General features: G+C 39.6%; 1 protein-coding gene across 1 annotated transcript in view; it reads left to right on the top strand.

The window, feature by feature from the left end:
• Window positions 1–16,119, top strand: part of LOC102807103 (malonyl-CoA decarboxylase, mitochondrial-like) — a 128,159-nt gene that overhangs the window by 82,213 nt on the left and 29,827 nt on the right. Inside the window, exons 6-7 of the mRNA XM_085505554.1 lie at window positions 9,734–9,898; window positions 10,109–10,223. Coding sequence (XP_085361680.1) covers window positions 9,734–9,898; window positions 10,109–10,223 — 280 coding nt within the window. The remainder of the gene's footprint in view (window positions 1–9,733; window positions 9,899–10,108; window positions 10,224–16,119) is intronic.

Raw genomic sequence — 16,119 nt, 5'->3', positions numbered from 1 at the left:
TGTCTGGGTGGAATTTTTAGAAACTGGTTGAATAGGTAATAGAACACTGTAGGAGGCAATAGAAGGTAATGGAACATTCTAGAAATTTGTAGTAAGTTCCAGACTCATTATGTATGCTGATGTAATGGTCTATTTATAGACAGCGTGGGTATATATAGGGGAGTTGTTCAGCACTGAGATCAGATTGGAAATCTTGTTAAATTGTATTGGAGCTATTGGAGTAGTGGAGTTTTACTGCGTTATTGTACTTGATGTTTGCAGAGTATAATAATACCAGTACCAGTTGAAACCTCATCTGTTGGCTCCGTGTTCGTATGTTATCGTCGCCGCCAGGGAAGTCTTTATGTTACTGTTGCCATTTTGGTATTTGAACCATCACACCTGTACTATACCAATTACGGTAATATTACGTTGTGTGTGACATCTGGGGGCTCGTCCGGGAACAGTGAAGACATATAGAAGACAACATGGCCAGCGAGATAAAAGATATGTCGAAACAAGAGTTGATGGAATGGGCGGATGAACTGGGAATGACTGGAGAAGACAAAAGGAAATTTATTTTGGAGCAACTGAGTTCTCAGCGGGCTGACAGACAAGCCGCGAGGGAAGAGAGAAGGGCAAAAATGAAAATAGAAGCAGAGGTGAGGAAAATGGAGATTGAGGAAAGAAAGGAAAAGTTACGGCTGGAAGTGGAAAGGGAGATTGAGGAAAGAAAGGAAAAGTTACGGCTGGAAGCGGAAGCAGACGAAAGAGAGAAATTGCGAATGGAAGCAGAACAGCGAGAAAAGGAAAGAGAATTTGAGTTGAGGAAATTAGAGCTGCAAGCAGCAATGCCGGGGCTCCAACAGGCTGATTTTGACGGTCAACGAAATGTGGTCAGTGATGCACAGTCACCAAAGTTGTTGATGGTAAGGATGAACTTGATAGTTATTTATTGCGGTTTGAGAGGTTTGCAACGAATGCGAGTTGGCATAGAAATGGATGGGCCACAAAATTGAGTGCGCTGTTGACTGGTAGAGCACTGGAAGTATATTCCAGGATGTCCGACACTGATGCAGTTGACTATGATCGTGTGAAGGTGGCGCTGTTGACAAGATACGATTTCACAGAGGATGGGTACAGGAAGCGATTCCGTGAAATTAAACCTGAAAGTTCCGAGAGTCCTGACCAGTTAATTGTGCGGCTTAAGAATTATTTTGTTAAATGGGTTGAGTTGTCAGGCACTGCAGCAACATATGATGGTGTTACCGACTTGATGGTAAAGGAGCAGTTTATTGGTGCCTGTACAAAAGATCTTGCAGTTTATCTTAAAGAAAGAGCACCCAAAGATTTAGATGAGTTGGCAGTAATAGCAAAGCAGTACCTAGTGGCACATGGTCGACAGTTATCCACAAAGGACCAGGTGAGGCGTAACGATAATAAGACTGCCATTAGAAATACTGATGTGGGACAGGGTAGTAGTATCCGGTGTTATGTATGTCAGGGTGTTGGTCATCGAGCAGCACAATGTCCATCCCGCGTTACTGATGTCAACCATGACAAAGGTGAACAGTGCCTTCAGTGTGGTGCCGTAGGCCATGTGGCTAAGTTCTGCCGTAGTGGACAACACAAGGGTCAAGAAAGAAAGAGTGTCAAACCCAGCACTACTACTGGTGCAGCTTCAGTGGTTAAAGAGGAGTCTAATATCAGTGCTAGCTGTGCTGTTCAAATTACCAGTGATGTGCCTAAAATGATTGAGAAGGACCATTTGTTGTTAGCATCGGGGGAGCAGTTAAAGGTTGTGAATGGTGCATGTATGGAACGGAGTGGCGTTGTGGAGGACAGGACTTTGCCTGTGGGTCAAGGGAAGGTTGGTGACACAGTTGTGACCATGTTGAGAGACACTGGGTGTAATGGCATTATAGTCAAGAAGAGCTTGGTACCAGATGACCAGTATACAAAAAAGATGGGTCATATATTGATGGTTGATCGTACTGTAAGAAGGGTTCCAGTCGCCATGGTGGAAATTAATACACCATATTTGAGAGGCATGGTTGAAGCATTATGTGTGCAAGACCCAATCTATGAGTTAATTGTTGGGAATGTGCCCGGAGCAAGACCACCAGATGACCCGGATCCAGTGTGGAATGTGAGTGGACCAGAGCACAAGCGAAGAAATCTGGTAAGCTGAAGCCGCTCAAAGTGTGTGATGTAAAGACTGGAGCACATGTAACAAAAAACAAATTAATTGAGATGCAGCAAGCAGACACATCGTTGAAGAAATATTATAGTAAGAGAGAACCAGAAGTGAGAGGGCACCATACAACCGAGTTCCAGGTATATGGAGGCTTGCTGTATCGTGTGTATCAGGATCGTTCAGTTCCAGGAGGCAAGACGGTACGTCAAGTGGTTGTGCCGAAACTGTTGAGGACTCGTGTTATGGAGATTGCCCATGATTCAATATTTGGTGGACACATGGGGATAAAGAAGACAGAAGACCGGATTGTGACTAGCTTTTATTGGCCTGGGCTACATCAAGATGTCACCAGTTTTTGTAGATCGTGTGATGTGTGCCAGAAGACTGTTTCAAAGGGATCAGTTGTGAAGGCCCCATTAGGTAAGATGCCTTTAATTGATATGCCATTCAAGCGTGTGGCTATAGATTTGGTTGGACCAATTACACCAGCCAGTGACGGGGGTCATCGATACATCTTAACTATGGTGGACTATGCTACACGGTATCCAGAGGCTGTTCCACTTAAAAATATAGATACGGAGACTGTAGCCGAGGCGTTGATTGACTTTTATAGCCATGACATGGGGACTCAGTTTGTGTCAGAATGCATGCAAGAAGTATCAAGATTGCTCAGCATTAAGAGACTGACGTCTACGCCCTATCACCCCATTTGTAATGGATTGGTGGAAAAGTTTAATGGTACTTTGAAGAAGATGTTAAAGCGGTTGTGCCATGAACAACCAAGGCAATGGCATCGGTATATTAGTGCTTTACTCTTCGCATATAGAGAGGTACCACAGGAGTCAACTGGTTTTTCCCCATTTGAGCTGTTATATGGTTGAACGGTTAGAGGCCCAATGAAGATCCTTAAAGAGTTATGGACCGAAGAGAGCGATACTCCTGAGATAGTTAATAGTTACCAGTATGTGTTTGAGTTGAGAGATCGGTTAGAACAGACTTTAAAGATTGCTCGAGAGGAATTACAAAAGGCACAAAACCGATACAAGTGTTACTATGATCGTAAAACGAAGAAGCGAGTGCTTAAAGCGAACCTAAATGCGGCTTTAATTTATAGTTGTGTATATTCTAAACTGTATTCGAAATAATATTGCAGTGGTTTAATTTTGTTTTAATTATAACTGTAGCTTGGATAGGCATTTGAAGTGCTTGCAGTTAAACACCATGGAGGCCATTCATGGAGGGGAATAAACACCGAACGAACATATTTAACATCCGGGTACTTTTCAAAGCTATGACGTTTTAGTATCTGATCGCATTCGTATATGCCATTGTACATAGCCGTTCATGCTGCCAAGCATTGTGTACTACTAGTATAAACTCAATTTTTATATGCACAATGTGCTTTTTAAAACTTGGGTTAGAGCCTTATGCGTTTGAACCACAGTATTCTGAGAGTGGAAGCCCAATTGCGTTAAAGTACCGTACTTCCCCGATCGTAAGCCCCTCCCGAGTATATAGCCCATTCCTATATTTTTACTAGGTATTTATCGAGTTGAGAGCATTCACGATTATAATAAGCCCAAAGTGTTTTTACTGGGCGTCCACGATATTCTTCAAAATATGCGTGTAAAAGGTGTGTTTCATTTCATAATAATCGTGATTGGCATGGTAGTTTGGTTCGTGTTTTTTTATGAGAAAACTCATTAATTTCATTTCAGAGTACGTGGCGAACGTACACAACGTGGTTTGCATCCTTTCTATTCTGTCATTTACTCAAGATGAACCCCGATGTTGCAATACTGGAGTAATCGATATTTCTTTGAGTAGTAGCTTTCGAAAAGCCAAAAATGTGATCGTTAAGTCGTGTACCTGGTTATTGGGCTTGGTTTACTTTGAGACTATCATGAAAGGCCTAGGGTTTGAACGATGTGACATGATGTTGGCGACCGTGAAATTCATCCTCCACGCTAAGTTTACCCACGGTTACTATTAACCGTCGTTTATATTTCGGAAATTGCGAAACGCCAGTTTTTAGGGAAAAAATCATCGTTTTTTTCGCTGCAATCAGTGCTACAGATTGTATTTTAACATTGCGGTAATTCACTTCCGCATTGCGTCAAAAAATCATCGTCAATAATCGGAAAATTTCATCATTACGACACATCATTTTGATTGGTTAATGAAAGACATGACCTGTTATGTCAAAGGAAGTTGTTCCAGGTCAAATCGTGCTGAAAAACCTCATGATGGAAAATTGCTTTGCGTCGAGTTTGCGTACGATCGAAAACATACCAAAACGACTCAAGATAATGATAAATGCCTTCATCCACTGTTTCCTCACAGATCCTACCCATTATTTCACCGTAAATTCTGACGGTATGTAAATCGTATTGTAATAAAATGTGTGTGTTTTTTTATGAGCATGTTTGTTTCTTCATTGTAAGTGTCGTGGAAATCAATGACGCATTTTTTTTTTTCAAAAATAATATTTTCCCGAGCCTGGCATGGTAAACGAATAATTGTTTTGGATAATTTTTCGTTGTTAGCAAGATGGTTACAGTGTTTAACCCTAAAACAAAATCATCTTTTCTGAGCTGGTCCTCGAGTATAAGCTCATCCCTTACTTTTCCCTTACGTGTTCATGCCTCCGGGCTTATGATCAGGGAAGTACGGTATACTGTGAAGATTCAGGTCAGTCCAGTGTGAGTGATGAGAGTATATCATCGACGATGCCCCTTGTTCGGGTAATAGTTTTATTTCAAATTACACGGGAGGTCTGTGAACAATCTGCTTGGTGTTCCTGTGACAATTGTCCCATGATTTGCCAGTGCAGCCCCCGTGAATACATGGAAGAAAATGTTTCCATCACCACCCTACGAACTCAAGATTGCATACTCCAGCATCCATACTTTGAATAATTTGCACGCCGCACAGTGCAATACTGGAAACAGCATTTATTAGACAGTTAGACAAAAAACAAAACAAAATGCCTGTCTCGATCAATTGCACATCCATAATGTTTGTATGTTGATATGCTTGTAAATAACATTAACGTAAAAGTCGCAACAACGTACATAGACTAGAAATCAATTCACCAGTCCAGCCAACTATGGCTCCCTAAGTTGCTTATATTTAATCAGATACTATTTCGTCATCATGCTTTGTTACCTTACCTGTTTATACCTCATGAGGGCGTTTTTTATGGCAAGATGGCGCAAACGGAAGTCCTTCGCAGGTTTATGGTTTCTCATATTTAAATCATCATAACTCTGAAGATAATCATTTTTTTTAATTTTTTTTTTCAAATTTATAATCACTATACATAACTTGATGAATACAAACACCAAAATAGGCTCTATTTAGTTCCCCTTTAAGGAAGGAGATAAGGTGTTAATTTTGCTGCCAACTGACAACAAGCTATTGATGCAGTGGAAGGGTCCTTATGTGGTGGAGCAGGTAATAGGCGAAAACGATTATCAAGTGAGGATAGGTGACAAAGTGAAGACGTATCATGTAAATATGTTAAAGTTGTATGTTGAGCGGGAGACGTCACCTCAACTAGATGGAAGTCAGACAAGTTACTCACCAAATACGGCCATAGACTTGATGAATGCTGTGCGCGCAGCTACAGCGGGGTGCAATGAGTCAGATGAAGAGAATGCTGTAGACGAAGATGATCTTCTAGAGTTAGGAACTTGTAAACCTAAGGAGTCAAGTAAAGATGTTCAAATTGGTACAGACCTGACAGAACACCAGAGGAAAGAACTGGTGGGTTTAGTCAATTCCTATGATAAGGTGTTTATTGACTTGCCAGGAAAGACCAAGATAATCAGTCATAAGATTGACCTGACAAATGACACACCAATACGATCTAAGCCATACTCACTACCATATGCAATAAGGGAGAACCTTAGGCAAGATATTGAAGATATGTTAAAAATGGGAGTAATCAGATGTAAGTCCACATCACCCTATGCGTCACCAGTGGTGATTGTAAAGAAGAAGGATGGATCGAATCGCATATGTGTAGACTAGAGAAAATTAAATAAGGTCACTGTAACCGACCCTGAGCCAACAGGGGAACAACAGGGGATATATTTCAGAGGCTACATAATAGTAAGTTCCTGTCAAAAATTGATTTAAGTAAGGGTTATTGGCAGATACCAGTAGCTGAAGAAGATATACCAAAGACATCATTTGTTACTCCCGATGGAACTTATGAATTTTTAAGGATGCCATTTGGAATGAAGAATTCGGGAGCTACTCTGGTGCGGGGAATCAGGAAATTATTGTCAGGTATGGAGGGGATTGGAAGCTATATAGATGACATGATAGTTTATTCAAGCTGCTGGGATGAGCATGTTCAAGTATTATCTGAGTTGTTACGAAGACTGAGAGCAGCGGACATAACAGCTAGACCATCCAAGTGTGTTCTGGGTGCAACATCAGTAGAATTCCTGGGTCATGAAATTGGACACAATTGGGTGAGTCTGAGTCACGACAACATGGAAAAAATTCAAGAAGCGCAAAGACCAGCGACCAAGAAACGTGTCCGATCATTCTTTGGGCTGGTCAATTACTACAGAGACCACATCCCCTTATTCGCAACTACTGCAGCACCCCTGAGTGATCTACTAAGGAAAGGACAACCCAACAAAGTTGTATGGGGAGAGGCCCAGGAGGAAGCATATAACACTTTGCGGGAATACTTATTGGGCAAACCAATTTTGAAGTTGCCAGACCCACAGAAACCATTTGTGTTGCGGACGGACGCATCTCAGGTAGGAATTGGAGCAGTACTTATGCAGAATCATGGTGAGAAGCTTCATCCAGTTGCGTATGCAAGTAAGAAGTTATCCGATGCACAAAAGAAATATTCAACTGTAGAAAGGGAATGTTTAGCCATTGTATGGGGGCATGAATAAATTTCGCCTATATTTAGCCGGTGTGGAGTTCATTTTGCAGACGGATCATAAACCATTGTCTTACCTGGATAAAGCCAAGTTTGCAAATGACCGAGTGATGAGATGGACGATGACTCTGCAAGGATATAATTATCGTGTTGAAGATATTCCTGGACGGGACAATGTGGTAGCGAACTACCTGAGTAGATTGATGGACTGAGGAGCTTTGAACAGTATAGTAGAATGTTATTCGTTTATGACTGTATTTCATATTTTATTATATTCTACTGTACGTGATTTTCGAATTTATGTACTCAGTTCGATTTGATATATTGTATTGTTGTTTTATTTGAAATTGTTATCGTATTCGTATTATTGACGTCGTTGCTAGTCATGTAATATTATATGTTATAATATTCTTGAGAGGGGAGGCATGTCGCATACGACTTGTTTACCACTTCCGTGTTACTGAGAATGTTCTAGAACCGTACTGTGTCTGGGTGGAATTTTTAGAAACTGGTTGAATAGGTAATAGAACACTGTAGGAGGCAATAGAAGGTAATGGAACATTCTAGAAATTTGTAGTAAGTTGCAGACTCATTATGTATGCTGATGTAATGGTCTATTTATAGACAGTGTGGGTATATATAGGGGAGTTGTTCAGCACTGAGATCAGATCGGAGATCTCGTTGAATTGTATTGGATTTTAAGTATCTAGTTATTGGAGTAGTGGAGTTTTACTGCGTTATTGTACTTGATGTTTGCAAAGTATAATAATACCAGTACCAGTTGAAACCTCATCTGTTGGCTCCGTGTTCGTATGTTATCATCACCACCAGGGAAGTCTTTATGTTACTGTTGCCATTTTGGTATTTGAACCATCACACCTGTACTATACCAATTACGGTAATATTACGTTGCGTGTGACAGGCGAATATATACAGACATGCTGAAAGGCGAATATATACAGACATGCTGAAAGGCGAATATATACAGACATGCCGAAAGGCGAATATGCCGAGAGGCTACATACCCTGCAAGAAGGTAAACAAGCATACAAAATGATGCGACATAAATTATTCGTGTTAAATACATATTTACAAGATTACTTAGTCATGACAAATCGGACTGCGACCCCACCCAAATTCGCTTTTATCGGCAAGTTTGATAAGCTTCATACGACGAGAAACCAGAACTATACCTCAGAGAGCGTATTGGCTTTCGCCACAGCATTTTAGTAGTGGCATCCAAGATCGTATGCAGGCACTCCAGCACCTCCGCCGTCCCAAGCGCTTCGCTATTTTCTTAGGACAAGTCGCGCTTAAATTTCGCAAAACGGTCTTCTACCACGGTGGTAATATGCTAGTAACATCGTCGAGCAAGGCCTGGTGTTATCTGTTCGCTAAGGCCTTTCGTCAGTGTGGACATCGTGAGTTGTTTGCAACCGAGACTGAATACAATAGAATACTCTTCTTACTATATACTCATGAGCACCTGGCTACTTAGCCACTAACCATTTGGAGCAGGTGCAATGGCACCTGAATAATTTACATACGAATAGATAGTAATTATCTGCTAATCTACGAAACGCAGATAATTTCTCATTCCTGTTTATTATTGCGAATTGTTTGTAGTCATTTTGCTTGTTTTGTGGCTACAATATTGCGAGATAATATTAATAAAAACAAAGTTAGAGATATGAAGCGGTGTGAATTACAGTTGCGTGTGTGAAGCCATGAGCACATCTGTTTTTTGTAAAATACTAGTGCAAAGACAGACAATTGTTGGCATTGGAACTTCATAAAATCGCATGATGAAATACAAAAGAAGTGGCCAGTGGAATGAGTACAATAAAGTGAAACATTGTTTCGACTATGTAATAGTGGACCTAGATTGAGTCATATAAAATAACATTACATTGCTTTTCACTGGCGCAGAATGACAGCTCAACTAGTGGGCAATTTCGATAAAAAAGGACTGTAAAATTAATACATAGATCAAGACTTGAAACATTGTTTAAACTTTCACAATTGACCAAGATTGCGTCCTTGAGAAAAATAGTTCATACGCAATTAAAAAGAGAGCAGAATGATTTGTTTGTTTCCAATAGTTTTCTACTTTTCGATGCCCCTACAAATGTTGTAACATTATTTCATATAAAACCATCCCGATTAATTGCATTGATGAACAGGTTTGAAAATCATTGCCACAAATTGTGAACCCAGATTGGGGCACAGTATAGATTTTCTCGATGGCACAGAATGATGAGCACAGAATATGGTGCAGAATGCTTGATCCATGAACTTTTCATGTGCTGTACTTTTCTCATGCTTACCACATTGACTCTTCAAGTGCTGTTCTGATGGGCTGACACCATGCCTAGTTGATAGACTATCACAGTCATCCCTGGTCATGTTATGCTTGGCCAATGTGATGTATACATGCTTTTCCCATGAAATGTCCACTTTCTTTTATCATAATTCAGGCCTGTATCAATGTTCAATTAAAACAAGCCTTAAATTAAAAAGAAGAAAAAAAAACAAATGTTCTGTCCAGATTGTCCTTTAAAATCATTGAGTGCACGCAATTTTAACACCTACTCACTTTTTTTGGCAGTCAAGTTGAGTTAAGGAAATATATTTCTTTTATGTAGATAAGTGAGTATGAGGCAGTGCATCCTGTACGAAATTGGGCAGATTTGAAGAGAAGAGTAGGACCATATAGAAGATGTTTCGTATATACACATAGCAGTATGCCAAGAGAACCAGTTGTGGTCCTACATACAGCTTTAACTAAAGATATATCACATAGCATACAGGTAAAATACAATCTTCCAATGATGGTCATGCAAGCATGTAGATGTTGTAAATCAAGATATAATATGGATGGATGGATGGTAGATAGATAGATAGACGGACGGACGGACAGGTGGGCGGGCGGGCATGGTCGGGCTGGATAGATTGATGGATGGATGAGAGAGTTCATTTTTAATTTTAAAACTGATTTGTTTTTGAATCTTATTTTGTAGTCTATTGTACAGAGTAGACTTGGAGAAGATGAAGAGCAGCATAATATAAATGATACTGAAGATACTGATAAAATAAGTACAGCAATTTTCTACTCGATATCTTCTACTCAAAGAGGTTAGTGTTCTTCAACAGCATGAAACAATTGAAAAATTCTACTGACAGGCCTAATTAATTGTTACAGTTATGCATATTAATGAGGCCACATAACCATATATGGTATGTTAATGCTACCCTTGACTTACGACCTCTATTGTAATTGTACAGATTACATTTCCCCCATCTACATCAAGTTCCTTGTTACTACAGATATGAATAATAATGACATCACTAAATTAGCTTATTCCAAATAAGACAAAGAATAGCACAATTATCTCAGAATTGACATTGAAAAAAGTAAACTGAAATAAGCATTCACTGTATACAATCACAAAAAAAACATATTTATATCTCATTGAACTCAGGCAAAAACAAAATACAAGACTGCATGATTTGAACGTCACTAGCCCCAACCAAACATTATAGAATGGGACCAGACTGAAAATTATAAATAAAAGTACTTGCCTGCATACATGCAAAAAACATACTTGGCTTATAAATCAAGTGTGAGCTACCAAGTGAAATTTAATTATTGGGAACGAACAACAATACAACGCCTACATAGGAGGCCACCTTGTTTTGAAGCACTCTTTATGTGTTGAAATGTACCAATACACCATGACATAGTGAAAAGCAATAACAACCGGTCAGCCAGCTCTTGCAATGGAGTCAACCCTCACATTATATCCAGCCATTATACATCAAACCAATGCCTTCTGATACACTTATTATCAGAGGGGAAACTATTTGAATAGCCAGACTACAACCCATGTATTTCCTATAATTCATAGGTGTGATCTGCATGATAAAAATGAAAGTATACAGCATGGACACTGCATGATAAAACATATATGTTAGTAGTTAGTAATAGTATAGTATAGTATATTATTATACATCTGTCACCGTAATGCCATAGGTTACAGCATGCCGTAATTTTGTGGTATTTTACAGGGTATTTTCATCCTACCATATTAGGAAATGCGAATTCCAAATATGGAATTATTACGCGCGTAAGCGTCCTCAAATAATAAAAACAAACATGGCTGCCACCAGAATTTAACCGGACTCCATACAAAGAAGTTCGCTGATTCTGTTCTTAACATTTTTAGATTTTGGCATTCCCATCATGATGTATCCTTGGTAGGAAAAGATGTATAATAATAAGGTTATTACGAAGATACCTCAAACTATGCACTCAGACAGTATGCTGTCGCATCGACCTCCGCTGTGCGAGGTTGAGTTGGTGCAAGGTTTTTATGACCGTATGCCCTTACTGACGTCAACCAAACTATTATGTGGGAAGTTGGCACCCAAGGCTGACAGGTTCTACACCTTGCCCAAGGGTGACCTGGAGGTAGTTGTGGCAAAGGGTAACCTCATTCTCCCAAGTACAAAAACTCCACAACCGGATGCAGTTTTAACGTCGTACCCAGGACGTATTTCCTTAACATGAAACATAACAGCATTTACCAATTGAGTTGTAGCAATCCGTTGTCTAATGAACAAAGAGCGCCACCACACGTCCATGTCAGTTCAAACTGTTGTAGTTGGTCATTAAGTTTATATTATGCATATTCTGATTTGATTCTGCTAGCTACACTGTTTTTGAAATTTTCAAGTGGGTAAATGGAACCATTGCCATCCCATTTATTACGACGATTGATATGAATGGAGATTTTTGCAGTACAAATTGTATACAGAAATATATTTTCACATTGCCTGGATAAAAACTTGCAACAATTGTGAGGTGGTAGTGCAACAAACCACCATGATGGAGCTGACACATCTGGCTTCAGGAGTCTGGATCCTATACAGTTGACGAGCCTGCAAAAAGCGCCAATTTCATGACATTCCAGGAAAATATGTGACAGAGTCGGAATCTCCACAGAGTGGACATTTGTCAGATGCAGTAAAATTTAAGTGCTTTAGGAAACCGGTGGTGGCGTACGCCCCATGTATGATACGCCACTGTAAATCACCCTCATACTTTGTGATTGGTAATGCATAGCTGTCTTTAAAATTAGGTTTGAAGTCAGTAGGTGGACTGAGAATGTCTCGCCAGACAGTGTCCAATTTATATGGATGTTGGTTTATATGAAGAACCATTAACAAATATTTATATATTGGACCTTTTTCAATTTTATACAGAGGCAAGTTTAACTCGTCCGACTCGTATAACTGAAAACTTAGATGTGTCGGAGGTGGCTCATTAACATCGTTGTTTTTTAGTTTTGTGTTAATGACGTTTTTCCATTTAGTTGGAATGGAATCGTGGATGACTTTGAGACTGAGTTTGAGGATACGTTCAGAGCGGATAATTAACTTTATTCACAAAATATGAGCTGGAAAACCACGATTTGTTTGAGGTATCAAACAAATCCCCAATCCTCACAACTCCCGCGTCGGTAAAGTGCTTTAAAAGAAATGGTTCGTTCCTAAGTGGGTGACAGATGAGCGGATTATGAAAAAGTGGCTCAGAAAGTAGGCTAGTTGTATTCAAATCAATAATACGCATTTTTGCCAATGATTGCCAACACTGTAATAAGTCTGAGTAAAACGGTGGGAGATGAAGGAATGACATATTAAGATTAGTGCAAAGTAAATGACGAGAATACCTCAGATCTTCATTAGCAGCGTTGAAAAAGTAGTCTGTAAATTTAAAGCTTGGGTGGTCATAATCCGAATAGAGGTATCTCTGAATATATTCAAGCCGCATGGTGCGAATACGTGTAGGCAGATGAGTAACATTTTGACCACCTTTTTTCCAAAGGCAAGTACAAGGTTTCGGCTGTAATCCAATGGCGCCCATGCCACAGAAAATTAACAAATGATTTTTGTAGTGATAAAATGATATCAGGTGGTGGTGATAGGCTGTGGAGTCTGTATAACAATTGGGACGATAACAAATTGTTGACAATGAGCGCACGCCCTCTATAGAACATACTTGGTGCAAAATGAGACCAGAACTCAATTTTATTTTCAACTTTTTGCAGTAATTCTGTCCAGTTTTTTTTTTTTAAACAGCATGATATTACCATGATATACCCCAAGCATCTTCAAGCTCGAGTTGTTCCATTTAATGCCCAAAGGCGCGATGGTATTATTTCGCCAGGAACCAACCCATAAACCTTCCGATTTTACAAAGTTAACCTTTGAATTTGATGCACGTTCGTACGTTTGTAGCCATTTTCCAAGTTTATCAAAGTCCTGATGACGAGTAACTAAGAACTCAACATCATCTGCATATGCTGTAAGTTTGCATTGACGACCGTTGCTATGAGGAATAGTGATGCCTTTGATGTCTTTTTCTTTTCTAATTTTATCAAGTAATGGCTCGATTGCAATAACGTACAAAAGTGATGACAGTGAACAGCCCTGATGTATGCCCTGTGAAAGCGATACAGGTGCAGTGAGGGTGGTGTTTATACGGATTAGTGATTGTGCATTGAAATATATGAGACTGATATAACTAATGAAAGTAGGACCAAAGCCAAAAGCTTTCAAAGTTTTAAACAGGTAATCATGGTGAATCCTGTCGAAGGCTTTTTCCTGATCGAGGGCGACAATACCCAATTGAGAGTTATTAATGTTTGCATAATCAATGCAGTCTCGGAGTAAGTTAATATTGTCATGAATATGACGGTTCGAAATGCTACAACTTTGATCGGAGTGTATGATTGAACTAATAACGGAGCAGAGACGTAGTGACAATGTTTTGGTGAGTATTTTGTAGTCACTACAAAGCAGACTCACAGGGCACCAATTTTTCAAGAGTATTGTCCCCCTCCTTTGGGAGCAAGGTGACAACCGCCTTAGTGCATGATGTGGGCAATTTATTATCCTGAACTGAGCACAACATAACATCATACAGATCGTGACCAATGACATCCCAGAATTTCTGATAGAATTCGTACGGTATGTCATCAATGCCATGGGTACGCCCAGCGGCAAGGAGTTTAACAGTTTGTTTGAATTCATCATATGTGATGACGTCATCCAGGTCATCACGATCACTTGCACTCAGCTGTGGTAAACCTTCTAGGATAATGTCTTGTGAAATTGTATCAGTGCTATCAGGTGTGTACAAATTGTTATAAAAGTTTCTAGTGATGTGAAGGATATCTTGAAAATTGTTAGTGAGATTGCCATCGTCACACTTAAGGTGGGTGATGGTCTTTTTCGTGTCGTGCTGTTTTTAGACTTGAAAAAAATATGAACTCGGAACATCGCTTTCATTCAAAAACCTGTGTCGTGCACGCGTAGCAGATCCTTGAGTTTGTTGTAAAACTATGCGTGTCAAAAGTTGTCTTTTCTCATGATAAATCTCAGGAAATTCACTACCATTTCTCATGGAGTGCTCTATTTGATGGATTTCATTTTCAAGGCGCATTTTGTCTTGTTTAATGTTGCGGTTTTTAAAATGACAGTAGTCTTGAGTTAACCATTTTATCTTATTTTTGCCGACATCCCACCAACATTGTAATTTGTTGAACATGTTGCGCTGAGTCTGCCAATAAGCCCAGAACTCAGTAAAGGTATTAACGTACTCAACATCCCCAAGTATTTCAGTATTCATACACCAGACTGGATTTTTAGTCCCCGTTCGGACGAAGTCCGAAAACGGGGACTTATAATTCGGTCTCCGTCCGTCCGTCCGGAGTAAATAAATAATCTGTTGTATACGCCACTTGGAACTCAAGTTTCAAGGACACGCTCGCGACAACCCCTCCGCTTTAATATGACGAGCACAAAGAGAACTTAACGGGAACTGTGTCATTTTCAATGACTTGTTATTTCTGGTGTTACCAAAGGAAAGATTTATAAACAATACATAGTGATCAGAAAAAGCACAAGAGTCGTTAGTTATTTGTATTGTATTTATTCTACTGCGCATGTGCTTACTTATGTAAAACCTATCGAGACGTACCCGTGTACACGCACGTCCCCATGTATAATTAGTGATGTCGCCATGATAGTGACGCCAGGCGTCAACAAGTTTAAAGTGCTCTAACACGCTTTTGAGAGAGTGCGACGTGCATATGTCTGGCTCATTGCCGCGCCGTTACGATCGAGTTCAGGTGAAATGGTGCAGTTGAAATCACCCCCTATTATAACGGGGTCATTGTTAAGACTGGTGATATGATTTTTTAGTTTTTGAAAGCGTTCAATGTGCTCATTACTGTCAATTGGGGCATATACATTAAAAAGGTGAAAAGGACTTTGTTTATTTTCACGTGTGCGTGCAGAAGATGAATAATATTTGTATGTGATAAAACAACAACATCGGAATTGGGTGCAAAGAAAATGGACACACCAGCGTGATTTGTAGTCCCATGAGAAAAAAACCAATACCTCGCCACACAACTTGCCAGGTATTAACATTCGAAGGTAGTGAGTGGGTTTCCTGCAAAAAGTAGAAATCACACGAATGATCACGTTTCAAGAATTCAAAAATTCTGTACCTTTTCATAGAATCCCGGCAGCCATTGACATTTAAGGTGATTCCTGAAATAGAGGATGCCATGGTAAACAGAAAATATAAAATATTAATCAATGTGATGTCCATTATATTACACCTCAGCGATAAACTCGCCTGTTGTTTTAATATACTTTTTTATTTTGTTGATCAGTTTACAGAGACGAATTTTTTGTGATGAATTCAATCTCTGTGAGTGACAATAGTTTGTAAGGCATTTAACAAGTACTTTGGGCAGAAATCAAAACACATTTCAATAAATTTTCTGGAATGTAGTGTTACCACCAGAAAATTTTTAATCGCCATGTTGGAGATTTGAGTGTCTGTATCCCCAAGACTAGATACGAGAGATACAACTGATCCCTCATTGTCACTGCTTTCATCGTCGTCTATGTCCCCGGTGGTGTATTCTGGGTCACTGGGGGCTACGGAAGTTTC

This window comes from Saccoglossus kowalevskii, chromosome 11 (genome assembly GCF_978046115.1).
Source record: "Saccoglossus kowalevskii chromosome 11, keSacKowa6.1, whole genome shotgun sequence".
NCBI classification, from domain to species: Eukaryota; Metazoa; Hemichordata; class Enteropneusta; family Harrimaniidae; genus Saccoglossus; species Saccoglossus kowalevskii.
The sequence above is the reverse complement of the archived record's forward strand: the minus strand, read 5'-3'. Positions and strand labels throughout refer to the sequence as shown.